The sequence below is a fragment of the Prionailurus viverrinus genome, chromosome B2, assembly GCF_022837055.1.
Source record: "Prionailurus viverrinus isolate Anna chromosome B2, UM_Priviv_1.0, whole genome shotgun sequence".
NCBI lineage: Eukaryota > Metazoa > Chordata > Mammalia > Carnivora > Felidae > Prionailurus > Prionailurus viverrinus.
Window position 1 is genome coordinate 30,830,352 of NC_062565.1, and position 12,914 is coordinate 30,843,265.

Genomic DNA, 12,914 nt, shown 5'->3' on the forward strand with positions numbered 1-12,914 from the left:
TGACTAGGGAAAATTTCTCTGATGCTGTGTCCTGAATTCTCCTCGCCCAGGGCTTGTAGTTGTCTTCCAAGTTCAGCTCTGCCAGGTTGTATGGTCTCTACCATGGCTTAGATTCAACCTCCAACTTCAGTTTAATCAATTCTTTAGAAATAAATGGAGGCCTCGGAATTTTTTATCTCCCCAATTCTTCTTTCAGGATAGATGTGTGGCTAAGGATTCTTGAGAAAGCATAATATGATGGTGAAATCTGGGTCTAGAGCTTTCTTTTCAGGTTGTTATCCAACCTCTCAGTGGTATTAAGTTTTATAGCTTGGCTTTCATGGGAAGGCTGTAGCATGATGGCTGTGTGTATGTGTGTGTGTGTGTGTGTGTGTGTGTGTGTGTGTAAAAGAAATAAGTGCTTCAGTTGAATGTTTCCAAATGATTTTTCCAAAAGATATCGACACTGATATGTACAGTCTCCTCAAATCTCTGATTTGTTGTTACATTTGTGAAAAATGGTTCTCTTGTAGATTGGCGGAAGGAGAAGTTCCAGGCCTGTGAGTTACTTCACATTCTTTCTGGGTACTCCTACTGCTGCCCCATGGCTTCTGATGTCTCCTTTAGCTTGCTGTGGTGATACAAATGCTGGCACCATCAATGGTTGTGCAGTGGGATGGGGCAGTGAAAGTCACATAGCTGAGCTTAGTGAATGTGGCTGATATTGGATTCCAAATAGATATCCTTAAGTCCTTGAGTCCAGACTAGTCCTCAAGTTCCCTGTGACCCATCTAACCCTCAGATCAGTCTTATGCTTACTTCTCCTGCTTGGAGAGCTGTGTACTTGAGTCACAAGACTCTCATCTCAGGAGGCTTAGCCCTTCCCATATGCAACTAGGTGTCTGAGGGTGGTGGTGGTGGTTGTGTGCCCTTATTATGGGGCAGGGGAAGGTCTTGCATGATTGGCAACTCTCTCTGCAGTGTCTGTCACTCTGGATCCAGCGTCTGCACATCCCCACCTTGCTGTCTCTTGTGGACAGACTAGTGTGACCTTGGAGGACACAACTGAGGACCCAGGAAGATCCTGTAGCATCTTGGGCCAGGAGGCCATCACATCAGGGCGCTGCTACTGGGAGGTGGAGATCAAGAATGGAAACAGTGGCGAGTGGGGTCTAGGGGTCTGTAGGGGAGATGTGGTGAGGAAAGGCTGGTACAGAGAGTTGCCAGAAGTGGGGTTCTGGGTTCTGGGGTGGTACGGAGGTAAATTATATGCCCTTGTCCTCCCTGAGAGTCAGGAAATCTGCGATGAAGTTCCCCACACGGTGGGTGTTTTCTTAAACCTCAAAGAAGGGGATGTCTCCTTCTATAACATGACTGATGGATCTCACCTTTTCTCATTCCCTCTAACTTCCTCCACTGGGACTCTGTTTCCATACTTCATGATTCAGTCAGGAGATGTGTCCCTGACCATCTGCTCTGTGGTGGGTGTGCCTACAGAGACCCCTGTGCCCCTTAAGAATCCTCCTTCTTCTTTGGAGGAACCTGTAAGCCTCTCAGGGGATGAGTTCAGCTCACGCTGTGCTGTTGATGGTGCTCTCCCAGGGGCCGGCTCTCCATTACTCCCCTATGGCCCTGAGGCTGTGTGACCATAGGACCCCAGACTCCTTATGGTGGCTCTTTCTGGAGCTTCACATTCCTTGAGACAAAAGCCTCTGAGGTCAGTCCTGGATGACCTGGTGTCTTGCACTCTTGCTCTGAATGCAGTCTCCTGGGGTATGGCTATGAGAACACTCAGTTCATGCCTTATGCTCAGGCAACAGAAGATAATAGTTGACTGAGCTAGATTAGGGTAGGCTGCATTTAACTATTGGAAGTAATGCTTCTTTTGATAATGAAAATTATTTCATAAGTCTTTATTCTGCTTGGATATGAAGGAGATGAGGGCTGAATGACTCTGCAGAATTAAATGGTGTATATTTTATCCAATTTGAGTTGTGCAGATGAACCCAGAGGCTATGAGTAGGTCACCAGTTCTATTTTGGGAAATGTGCACTCTGACCAGAGACATTGGCCATCCAAAAATTTCTGGAGAAATGAATGGCTGATTGATGTTCAAGAGGAAAGCAGTCTAATATTCTACTGTATATACCTCCTATTCTGGGATGGTGGAAGCACACTTATCTTACCAACCTTAGTAAATATCTGTTATTCGTGAAATACCAGTGCTGTGTTAATTCAGAAATTAAGAAGAAGGATCTGGTTCTTCCTGTGTGTCAACTCCAGTTGGAAAGAAGAGAACTTCTACCAGAATAAAGATATGAATGAGGAAGAGAATTTTCAGGTGCTGGGTGAATTTCAGAAAGCTTTGACTATGAGCACAGTTTCCAGAATCTGTGTAGTGCCTCTCATTACTTCCAAGTCCAAAGGTGGAGTGCCTGAGTGGCTCAGTGGGTTAAGCGACCAACTTCAGCTCAGGTCATGATCTCACAGTTCGTGGGTTCAAGCCACACATCAGGCTCTGTGCTGACAGCTCAGAGCCTGGAGCCTGCTTCAGATTCTGTGTCTCCATCTCTCTGCCCCTCCCTGCTCATGCTCTGTCTCTCTCTCTCTCTCTCAGATATAAATAAACATTAAAAAAATGGGGGAGGGGAAGAGGATCTAATAGATATTTTTCCAAGAAGACATACAGATCACCAATAGACACATGAAAGGATGCTCGACCTCACTCAACATCAGGGAAATGCAAATCAAAACCACAATGAGATATTACTTGACCCCTGTCAGAATGGCTAAAATCAAAAAGACAAGAAATAGGAAGTGTTGGTGAGGATGTGGAGAAAGGGGAACCTTCTTGCACTGCTCGTGGCAATGCAACCTGTTGCAGCCACTGTGGAAAACAGTATAGAGTTTCCTCAAAAAATTAAAAATAGTATTGCAAAATAGTAATAGTAATAAATGAATGATTAATGAATATCACTATTAGGTATTTACACAAAGAAAATGAAAACACTAATTTGAAGTGATGTATGCATCCCTATGTTTGTTGTAGCATTATTTACAAAAGCCAAGTATGGAAGCAACTTCAGAGTTCACTGATTGAGGAATGGATAAGGAAAAGTTGGTTTATATACATAATCGAATATTACCCAGATATAAAAAAGGATGAGATTGTGCTATTTGTGACAATATGAATGGACCTAGAGGGTATTATGCTAAGTGAAATAAGTCAGACTGAGAAACACAAATGCCATATGAGTTAACTCCTATGTGGAATCTAAAAAAAAAAAAGAAGAAAGAAATGAATAAACAAACAAACGAGCAAAAAAGCAGAATCAGACCTGTAAACACAGAGCACAACTAGCATAATGTTTAAACTTGTTCAGTCACTAGGTTATACATCTGAAACTCATGTAACATAGTGTGTTTACTATACTCAAAAAAAATTAATAAAAAATTAAAATAACATAAGTTAAGCTTTACTTTATTACGGGTTTTTAAAAAGCGTGTTTAATCATTTCCACCAACTGGCACATTATAAAAACACAATTCATTTTAACTTGGCCCTTCTTTCATGGCTTAGGTATTTCTCTGAAACTGTTTGAAACACACATGAAGAAAGATAGATATTCTATGGCTGCTAAAGAAGAAAGTATAATATTAACCGCATTAACATCAGAATAATTTATATTCTGAGCAAGAAAAATCATTAATGGCCAGTGAGCAGCCAGTGAGCAGTGTTTGCTGATAAAGCAGCTGAGACATGAGCCTGATGAGCTGGGGGAGAGCAGGGAAGTTTGCTATTTGGTGTCCTTCCTGCAGTACCTCCAGGTGTCCTTCCAGGATCCTTAGGGAACATCTTCCCTGTGCTTTGTCATTCCTTCATGTTTCTCCCTCCCAACATGGGATCCAAGGACTGGAATTCAGAGGAGATAAGCTTTCTGGCTATGTCATTCTGAGCCATTGCTGAGTCCAAGGTCCTCTTCCTGCTCCTTTTTCACCTAGAGTTGTGTAGAGCTGGGGGCTGGGCTGGGCTTGAGGACTGGGAGATGGGGGGAGTGTCCTTGCAGGTCCAGCCTTCCCTCCTCTAGGAAGTTCCTGGATTAAAGGCTAAATAGATGGCAGGGCTCATGTCTTCCTTCATCTCTGTGTGCATGTGTGAAAATGAAGTGTCATAAATACAACTTGTGTAGCCCAGTTCCTGGCACTTAGGAGGAGCGCAGTCAAATTTGTTTTCCTTCCCTCAGTCTTTTCACCAAACTCCCCTAATGTCTCTTAGGTCTTGAGGAGTCTCCCTCAAGCAGACTTGAGGGCAGGGATTGGTGGGAGCCATGGTGGATGGATCTGGAGGCTAATATAGGTCCTTATCTCATTAGTTTACTTTGCATTAAGTTGCATTTTGCCAACATTGACAAGTCTAAGTGGATATTGGAAGAAATGGACATTTGGGGATAAAAAATCAGATGTTTCAGATCTCTCCAGATGTCCTAGGTGTGCTTAGAGTTTTAGTATCTCAGACCAGACCTCTGAGCAGAAGCCAATCACTCTCGTGTATCAGTGGATCAGGCAGTCCTTGTTTCATGAAAACAAATATAGCAGATCATTCAGGAAAATCAAGAGTGAACACAGGATGAGAGAGTCTTTGCCAAGCATGTGGTTGTGGAATTCAGACAGATTTGGTTTCCTCACGTGCAGAATGAAGACAGTAATGACAACAACATGGCAGAAGTGTGACCAGGGAGGCTCTAGGCCAAGCTATTGTCTTAACACCAATCACTTAACATGTGAACACCTGAGAACTGGGCAGGCTTAAGTGAGCAAACAAAGGTGTTTGGTTGTTGAATCTGACGATTCTATCCTGGGGACATTTCAGTGATGAACTAACTTATGTTTGGGGTAAGAAGAAAAGTGGAAAAGATGGTGGAGTTGTTGTATCCACCAAGGGGCTGACTTGTTTAGGTCAGCGTTTTAACAGTCTTCGTGTTTCTCAATGGACAGAAATGTTTGCCCAATTTAGATAAGGCTGAGTAGCCAATGGGCTGCTGCAGTGAGTCCTCTGAAAATGAGCTCAACAAAGTTTATTGAGTGTTTACTATGTGTTGGACACGTGAGCAGGGCACACAGGGCCTCCCTTTGTGAATGTCATAGAAATGCCCCAGAAGAATGCTTGTCAGGGCTATTGTGAAAAGCAGGGTGTCATTAAACTCCAACAAGTGTGTGTATGGGGCATGTATGGGGATGAATAGGTTGGCGAGGGCTCCTCTGAGGAAGGTCACTTTAGGTGAGACTGGAATGTTGAGGGGTGTGGGGGACAAGAGAGCAAGCAGGATCAACCAGTGGCTTGCGAGAAGGCCTAAGGATGGCAAAGCTCCATGAACTGGAGGGAGTCACCCAAGCCAGTGAGGGAGCAACTGGGAGAGTATGGAAAGAGGTCAGAGAGGAAGCCTGGGATTGGGGGTCACAGACAAGAGGCTGATAGGGGGATTCCTTGAACAGATGAGGCAGATCTGACACAAGCTGATTTGAAAGGATCATGACCTTGGAAGGAAAATGAACTTGAGGAGGTCAGGCTGGAGGTGAGCAGGGGACACTCATGGGAAAGCAGGAACACCCTTCTTGGGCCAGGGGGGAATGAGGGTGGTCAGGAGCCAGGTAATGGCCATGGATACGGATTTGAGAAAAGTCTTGAACATTCTGGTACATGGGAGGTAGACTGGGTGGAAAAACGGAGTGTATAGTGGAATGTGACTCCAGTTTCTGGCAGAGATAACTGGGTTCACCCAGTTATCCTTTACTGAGATGGGAACCTGCAGGTAGGGAGGGGCTGGTGAGGAAGCCCCGGTGCTCCCTGGTTTTCTTTCGGAGACCATAGAATCTGCCTTTTTTTGTGCACACTGTGGCCTGGCAGGGAGAGGGCTGAATTGTTGTACCAAAGCCATGTGTGAGAACAAAATACTAAGAAGCAATAGGTCAATGTCCATTCATTTGGTCAGGGCCAGGGTCCTGGAGTTGATTCTGGAAGCTCCTGTTGCTCAGTCTTAACCTCTCTGCTGCCAAGTTGTGGGGAGCACCTTGGTGGTCTCCTGGTGAAAAAAACACATAGCAACTACACTGGGACTCCTCAATGGCTCTGGCCACATGTGATTCACAAATAGACATGTAATCATCTGGGTAGTGAAGAGCCAGTACAGAGAGCCCCATGCACAGGGATAGGTATTAATCTTGGCTCTGCCACACACACTCCCTGCTTTTGGTCTAGAAGTTAGCCAAAGTGGAGAGAAGCAGTGCTTCAACAAAGGATTGCTGAATCTGGGCCTCAGTTTGTCCTCATGCAGGGTGGGTTAGTCCTATATTTCTGGTTCTGGTCATGCTGTTTCATTCCTGATAATGGGGGTGCATATCCAGAAGATAGGGCAGAGTCTGCTGGGATTGTTTTTTGTAAGCTTTCACTTTCAAATCGTGCAGGAGCCAGAGAAAGGTGGACTCTCCTGTCTGGGAGTGCTTAGTGGGGGCCCAGGACCCTGTTTTGGCTCAGACCCCTGTAACCCATTCAGGTTCTGCTTCCCCACTCACCTGGGAACCACCCGCCTCTCAGGCAAAAAGACCCTATGGCACACAACGTTGGATTTGGAAGCAGGGTTTGGGGCTCAGAGCAGCTAACTGCAGGTGCAATCTCTGAGAGCAGATCTGGGTCTGCTGAGATCTCACACTACTGAGTTAGAGACATTCCAGAAGTCTCAGCTTTTTAAACAGGTAAGTTGGTTCTGAAGATGCTTTTGCCAATAAAAAGAAAGGTGGGAGAAGCTGGCTTTGAGGAAGTGGCTGAGATTGTGGTGAGGGTGTTGGTGCTGGGTAATAATGAGGCTCTGAGAAGACCCAGGACAAATACAGTGATGCCGGCACTTCATTCACTTATTGACATTTGTGTAGCACTACATCCTTGTATCTTGGGGTGAGATCCCGTTACTATCCCCATTTGACATTGAGGAAGCTGGGGCAGAAAAGGTCAAGAAACTAGCCTAAGGCGGTTGCCTAGAGAGTGGCTGAATCTGGCCACTAGAGAAGTCAGCAGTCACCTCCAGAATCTGTTCTTCTCAGTACTATTTGCTGCAGACCCCCACTCCACCCAGCAGTAGGTGGTTTGAAGCACTTTTTTGTCTGACCAGGACACATTTTATCGTTTCTGTGCTCTCTCTCTCCTGGATCCTCTTATTTTTTTTTTTTTTTTAAGTAGGCTTCACACCCTGTGCCAACGTGGGGCTTGAACTCATAACTTGAGAAGAAGACCTGAGCTGGAATTAAGGGTCAGATATTTAACCGACTAAGCTACCCAGGCAGCCCCCTCCTGGATTCCTTTGTCCTGAGGCAGAAACTCCTCAGAGATAGAGGATGAGGATCAACTTTTCATGGGGAATTGATGGAGCCCTCTGTTGGGAGTAAGGCCAGTTGCTTTGTCCTGAACAGCCTTTGTCCTGGGGCCCCCAGCCCCATCAGCATAATGCCTAGTAGCAAAAACTCTTCTTGTTCTGGGGATTATTATCAGCCTTGAGCCCTTCTGTCTGTTCTGAGGCCCAAGGCTGTGGGCTGGCCCTCCTCATCTCTGTAGGTGTTCTCCTGCCTCCTGCCCTGTGTCTTATCAGCCCTGAGGAAATGGAGGGTTGCTGCAGAGGCTCTTTGCTCTCCTGTCTCACCTCCCTGCTTCTCTTCTTCCAGTTGCCTGCTGGGGGTGTGCAGGTAAGTGTGTCCCCATCCCCCTTCCTGCATCTCCCTTGGGTGGGCGAGAGCCTCTGGGAGCCCTGCTGTGTCTCCATCAGGACAGATGGTTATTGGTGGAGGCCCTGGCTGTAGGAAAGGTCTGGTGATCCCCCAACTGCTAGTTGTAACTAAATATTAAAGAAGATGGTTTGCGAGGGCAATGGCAGACCTCCCAAGGCTTTGTGTTCTGTCTCATGGAGTTTGGATGCAGAGCTGAGGAAATTTTCAACAGAGCAGTGGAAGGAGGTGTTTTGGGTAGGAGTTTTGCTTTGACTGCTCTAAGGGAGGGTATATGCAAGGTGAGCAAACCTGGAACAAACATGTAGTTATGGGGTGGGAAGGTGTCTGAATTCACATAGGGGCAATGAGATAGAAGAGGGGTTTCCAGCGTCAGAGAGGTTAGGAAAGTAGACTATATGAGTGAGGAACTTTGGAGACAGGAGTTTGGAGGGGGAAGAGGGGACTGCAGAGACTCCCAAGGTTTCTCTTTGGCAGTTTGTTGTTTAGCAGTAGAAATATTGATAATTGTGTGTTAGTTGCCTATTGTGACAATGTGTTAGTTGCCTATTGTGAGTGTGTTGTCTCAGAAAGCTGACACAGAAAGCTCAGGGGCATATAGCAACAACCATTTAATTAATCTGTGCATTAAAGCAGTTCGCCTCATCTGGGCTGTGTTTGGCTGATCCTTTTTTCTTTTTAAAATTTTTTTAACATTTATTTATTTTTGAGAGACAGAGAGAGGCAGAGCATGAGCAGGGTAGGGGGAGAGAGAGAGATACAGAATCTGAAGCAGCCTCCAGGCTCTGAGCTGTTTGTTAGCACAGAGCCCAACGCGGGACTTGAACTCACAAACTGCAAGACCATGACCTGAGCTGAAGTCAGACGCACAACCGACTGAGCCACCCTGGCGCCCCTGTGTTTGGCTAATCTTAACTGGGCTTACTCATACATCTTCGGTCATGTAGGGGAAATATGATTAAACACAAAATCTCTCAACCTGGAAATCCTTTTCAGAAAGATAGTGGGGAAAGGAAACATTTTTATCATTGCATTAGCATTAACCAGATTGTGTTGTGCATCACAGAGAATCTACCAAGGGATTGCAAAGACAGAAGAAATCTCACCCTTTTACATAGCCATGCAGACACAACACATTACATACATGTTCTCTGGATAAACAGGTATTAACCCTCAAGTAAGTGGATGTGACAGCAATATTTGTCACAGTTCATTCCAAGTTTGCTTGGTAATTGGGGTGACCAACTCTTGGCTTCATCCAGAAACCACCCCCCCCCCCAAGTTTCCTATATTAATGACAGGAGATAGTGTTACACTGGAATCATGGTACCCACTGAGATTTGGGTCTCAGGAATGGGGACAGAGGGATGCTGTCCTTCTTGATGTTAACAGTTCAGAGAGAGGGCTCCCTGGTTCTTAAGAAAGACATTCTTGGACCTCAAAGCTGGCAAAAGACCTATTTAGTTTTCACAAAGCACTTATATACATTTCAAAGAGGGGAGAAAGCCTCTGAAATCACAAATTTCCTAAAGTAAATGCTATAAGTAAAAGGATGGGAAGGGACTTTCCTCCTCTATTTTCAACAGGGACTATAAACTTCTTACCTTTTTTTTGTCCTTACAGTGGACTTTGGTTGTGTTTCGTCCCATGGGTGTTGTTCAGCTGGCTGTTGGCTGATTGATCTAGGAGAGTTTTAGCTGGAAAGGCTTTGCAAGACTGAGCATGTCCTTCCTGTGTCAGAGGCCAAGGCAAAGGCACAAGCAGTTTCTAGCCTCTGCTAGAGTCACATTCCCTGAACTCTCAGTGGCTGAGTCAAGGTGCATGATGGAACCCAGAGGCAGAGTGTGAAGGCACTAAAAATATGTGGCAGAAGCTGAGATAGATGTAAAGGAGGCTGAAGGATTAGGGATATGTTCATCATCAGACTATCACAGATGGGGCCAAATATGAATTTGTTCAGGATTTGAGTTTGAAACATCTGTGAGGAATTCTGGCAGAGCTAACCCCCAGGGATGTGGATATTAGGGAGATAGCTCAGGAAGAAGGTAGGGTTTTCGATGGTGGTAGCAGATGACCCGGAGCATGTGTGAGGTGAGAAGAGCAGAGAAGGATGTAACCTGGGACCAAATTCCTCTTTCTGTCACTAGGGGTAATGGACATGCCACTCTCATGGTTGGAGAGAAGAGCCCTGCCCTCTGTGCCCAATGCAGGACCCCATGCTCCTTCCTTCTGTTCTCTATGGCAGGGCCACTGCTTTGCTCCCTAGGGAGCCCCCAGAATGCATGCTGCCCCTGGAGTTATGCACAGGAAGACTCTGATGGCATCCCTGGGTTATGGAAGGCCTCCCTGTGTTCTCCAACTTCTCTCTTGCAGGCATGGGCTCTGTCCCCAAAGTACACCTCACCAGGCCAGAGAGGGACAGGGTTTCAGTGCACAGCCTTGGAGTGGCTCCCAAAGCCCCACGTGCAGTGGAGGTCCCTCAGTACGGAGAAGTTCCTGGCATTCTCAGAGACCCATGCCCAACATGCTAAAGGGCTGTTCAGTGTGGAGGCTGCCTGGTGGTGAGTGACAGGTCTCCAGGCAATATGACCTGCTCAGTGCTTAGCCTCATCTGACCTGCGACCATATTGCCAGCTGTTTTGCCTTCAATGCAACTAGTTCTCAGTCAGCACCTGGAAGCCACAAACCAGGTATACTTATGTTGAAACCTTGCCGTTGTACTTCACCATTCTGCTCTTTGCAGCTTCATTCCCCCTTTCTGCTTTTTGTTTTAATTTTTTTTAGTTATGCCATTTTCTCCTCTGTTAGCTTTAACAATATCTAGACCATGTTTCTTGATTTCTCTATTAATTATAGTATTTTTATTATTTGTTGACTACCCTTGAGATTCAGCTTTATTTCATTCCTTTTTTTTCTTTTTCTTTTCTTTCTTTCTTTCTTTTTTTTTTTTAAATTAAACTGGGTCCCAAGCTCCACCAGGTGAGGGTCCAATGAGTTTGTGCTGAGCTGACTTTAATATTTTCTTCAGCAGGACAGGAAGGAGTCAGTCCTACACAAATCTGAGCATATGCAGCCTGGCAAAGGGCACAGGAGTGCAGATGCTGGGAGGCAGAAGTTGGTGTTGTCAGAGTGGAGGTTAGAAAGGAGACTAGGAAGGCTGGAGAGAGTTGGGGAGGAGAGCAGAGAGGGAAAAGGAGGAGGGCCAGGGCCTGGGACAGGATGACATTTTCAGCATTCTGCTACTAGTGCTGTATGACCGTATTTCCCCACACTTAGTGGCTTGACCCACAAACACTTACTGTCTCACAGTCCCAGGAACCAGGAATAAAGCAGCACTCAGCTGGGGGCTCCTACCAGAGTCTCTCAGGACTTTGGGGCTTTTGTCAACACCGAGGCAGGCCTTGCTTCACTCAGAACCCCTGAGCTCACTTAGGTGTGTTAGCAGGGTTCAGTCCACATCAAAGGCCTGAGTTCTTCTCTTCTGTTGTTGTCTCTCAGTGCTAGACCACATGCATGTGTCTGTGTCATGACTCAACATAGAGGCCTGTTCCCCAGTGTGAGGATCTGAGAGAGAACACAGGTCAGAGTGAGCACGTGGCTGGGCACTGAGAGTTTATAACCAAACCTTGGAAGGGGCTTTGGGTCCTGTTGCCATCTTCTGTAGAATAGAAGTGAATCACTAAGTCTAGGCCATACTCCAGAGGAGGGAGTTACACAAGGACATGTATACAGGAGGTGGGGATCTCAAGGAGCCACTGAGGGGAAAAGATGAGGACCCTGACAGGGTCAGTGCCTTTTCCAGAATCACAGGGACTGGTCAAAAGGCAGAACCAAGCATGAATCTAGCTCCATGTCCTTAAAGTTGGGGTTCTGGCTGCACCCAGGCTTTCTGAGGGGGTCTGGAAAAGGTTGTGTTATTGTACCTGCACAGACATGGAGATGGTGTGGGGGTGAGGGTGAACAGGAGGGTGACAGGAGGCATTCCAGCACATTCTTGTCTGAGGAGGACCCCAGGTCAGGGCAACCCACTGAGTGCATCCCTGTCCACATTGCACCCAGTGGAGAGGGAGAGAATGGCAGAGCCTAGGGGTAAGGGTGGGTTCTGACCTTCTAGGCCAAGGCTCCAATCCATTCTGTCTGGTTTGCTTTGGAAATTAGCCTAAGATCTTGGGAAGATTTTGCCCATCCTTCCCATCTTCTGGGCCTCCAGAATGTGAACACTGGTACACACACACACACACACACACACACACACACACACCAGTAAGGACGGTGGGGGGTGGGGATCTGAGGAGCTGCAGGTTCAGAGGTGGTGAAGAGACGACGAAAATATGGTTGGAAGCATTTCCTATGTGTGACATTACTCCTCCAATTTCATAGGTATCATCCCAAATATGCCTGAGGACATCCCGAGGAAGTACATGCTAGAATAATCTCCATTGCACAGGAAGGACACAGACCATCCCTGAGAGGCACAATGGCTTATCCACGGTCAAAATCAGGTAAGAATGAAGACTTGTGTCTGAACCTAGATGTGTCTCAAAGGTGGGACCCGGATGCACCCAGACCTTCCCAGGGGACTGTAGAGACTAGTGCATTGGTGTAACTGTGTGCAGATGAGACATTTCATGAAGAAAGGGGGTGAGAAGCCAGCAGCCCAGGGCTCTATTTGCATAGGTGTTATCCCTGGAGGGGACTCGGGTAGGTGATCCTAAGCAGTGAAGTTACTGCCTTGACAACAGACCCCACCCAAGAGAACTTGGAATCCCCATAACCAGGCACCCATATTCTAGTATAGTCCCACACCAGGCTCACTTGGCTGGAGACACTTGATAGTAAAAAATGTTTGCTTGCTGTTCTTTCTTTCTGGAGCTCTGGCTTCCAGAGACCCCAGTGGGGAAGATGTTTCAGATGCTGTGGATGTTGGCTCAAATGTCGCTCCCAATGCCTCAGGCTGTTTTTCTGAAGGCCCCGTAAAGTAATACAGAGCAGCCTAGGGAAGGCCAGTTCAGTTCAGGCCACCTGTTCGAGCCATCCCTGGGCAGCCCCATTCCCTCCTCTTCAGTTTCAGGGAAAGAGGGACATGTGAGGAGGTCCTGCCTGGGGCTAGAGAAGGTTGGAGGGCAGTGGATAACCTGGTGGCCCCATCATGTCCACACCAATGT

General features: G+C 46.6%; 1 protein-coding gene across 9 annotated transcripts in view; it reads left to right on the forward strand.

The window, feature by feature from the left end:
* Positions 1 to 12,914, forward strand: part of LOC125165842 (butyrophilin-like protein 1) — a 148,364-nt gene that overhangs the window by 57,121 nt on the left and 78,329 nt on the right. For 4 of the 9 annotated variants that reach the window (XM_047859253.1, XM_047859257.1, XM_047859254.1 and 1 more), the window contains 2 exons: positions 513 to 539; positions 961 to 2,516. The exons of 1 other annotated variant lie outside the window; for it this stretch is intronic. In XM_047859253.1, the coding sequence (XP_047715209.1) occupies positions 513 to 539; positions 961 to 1,625 (692 nt within the window). In that variant the 3' untranslated portion in view covers positions 1,626 to 2,516. Of the gene's footprint in view, positions 1 to 512; positions 540 to 960; positions 2,517 to 10,122; positions 10,440 to 12,129; positions 12,252 to 12,914 lie in introns of those variants that run through there. 4 more of the 9 variants (XR_007152235.1, XR_007152237.1, XR_007152236.1 and 1 more) reach the window with 2 other exon arrangements.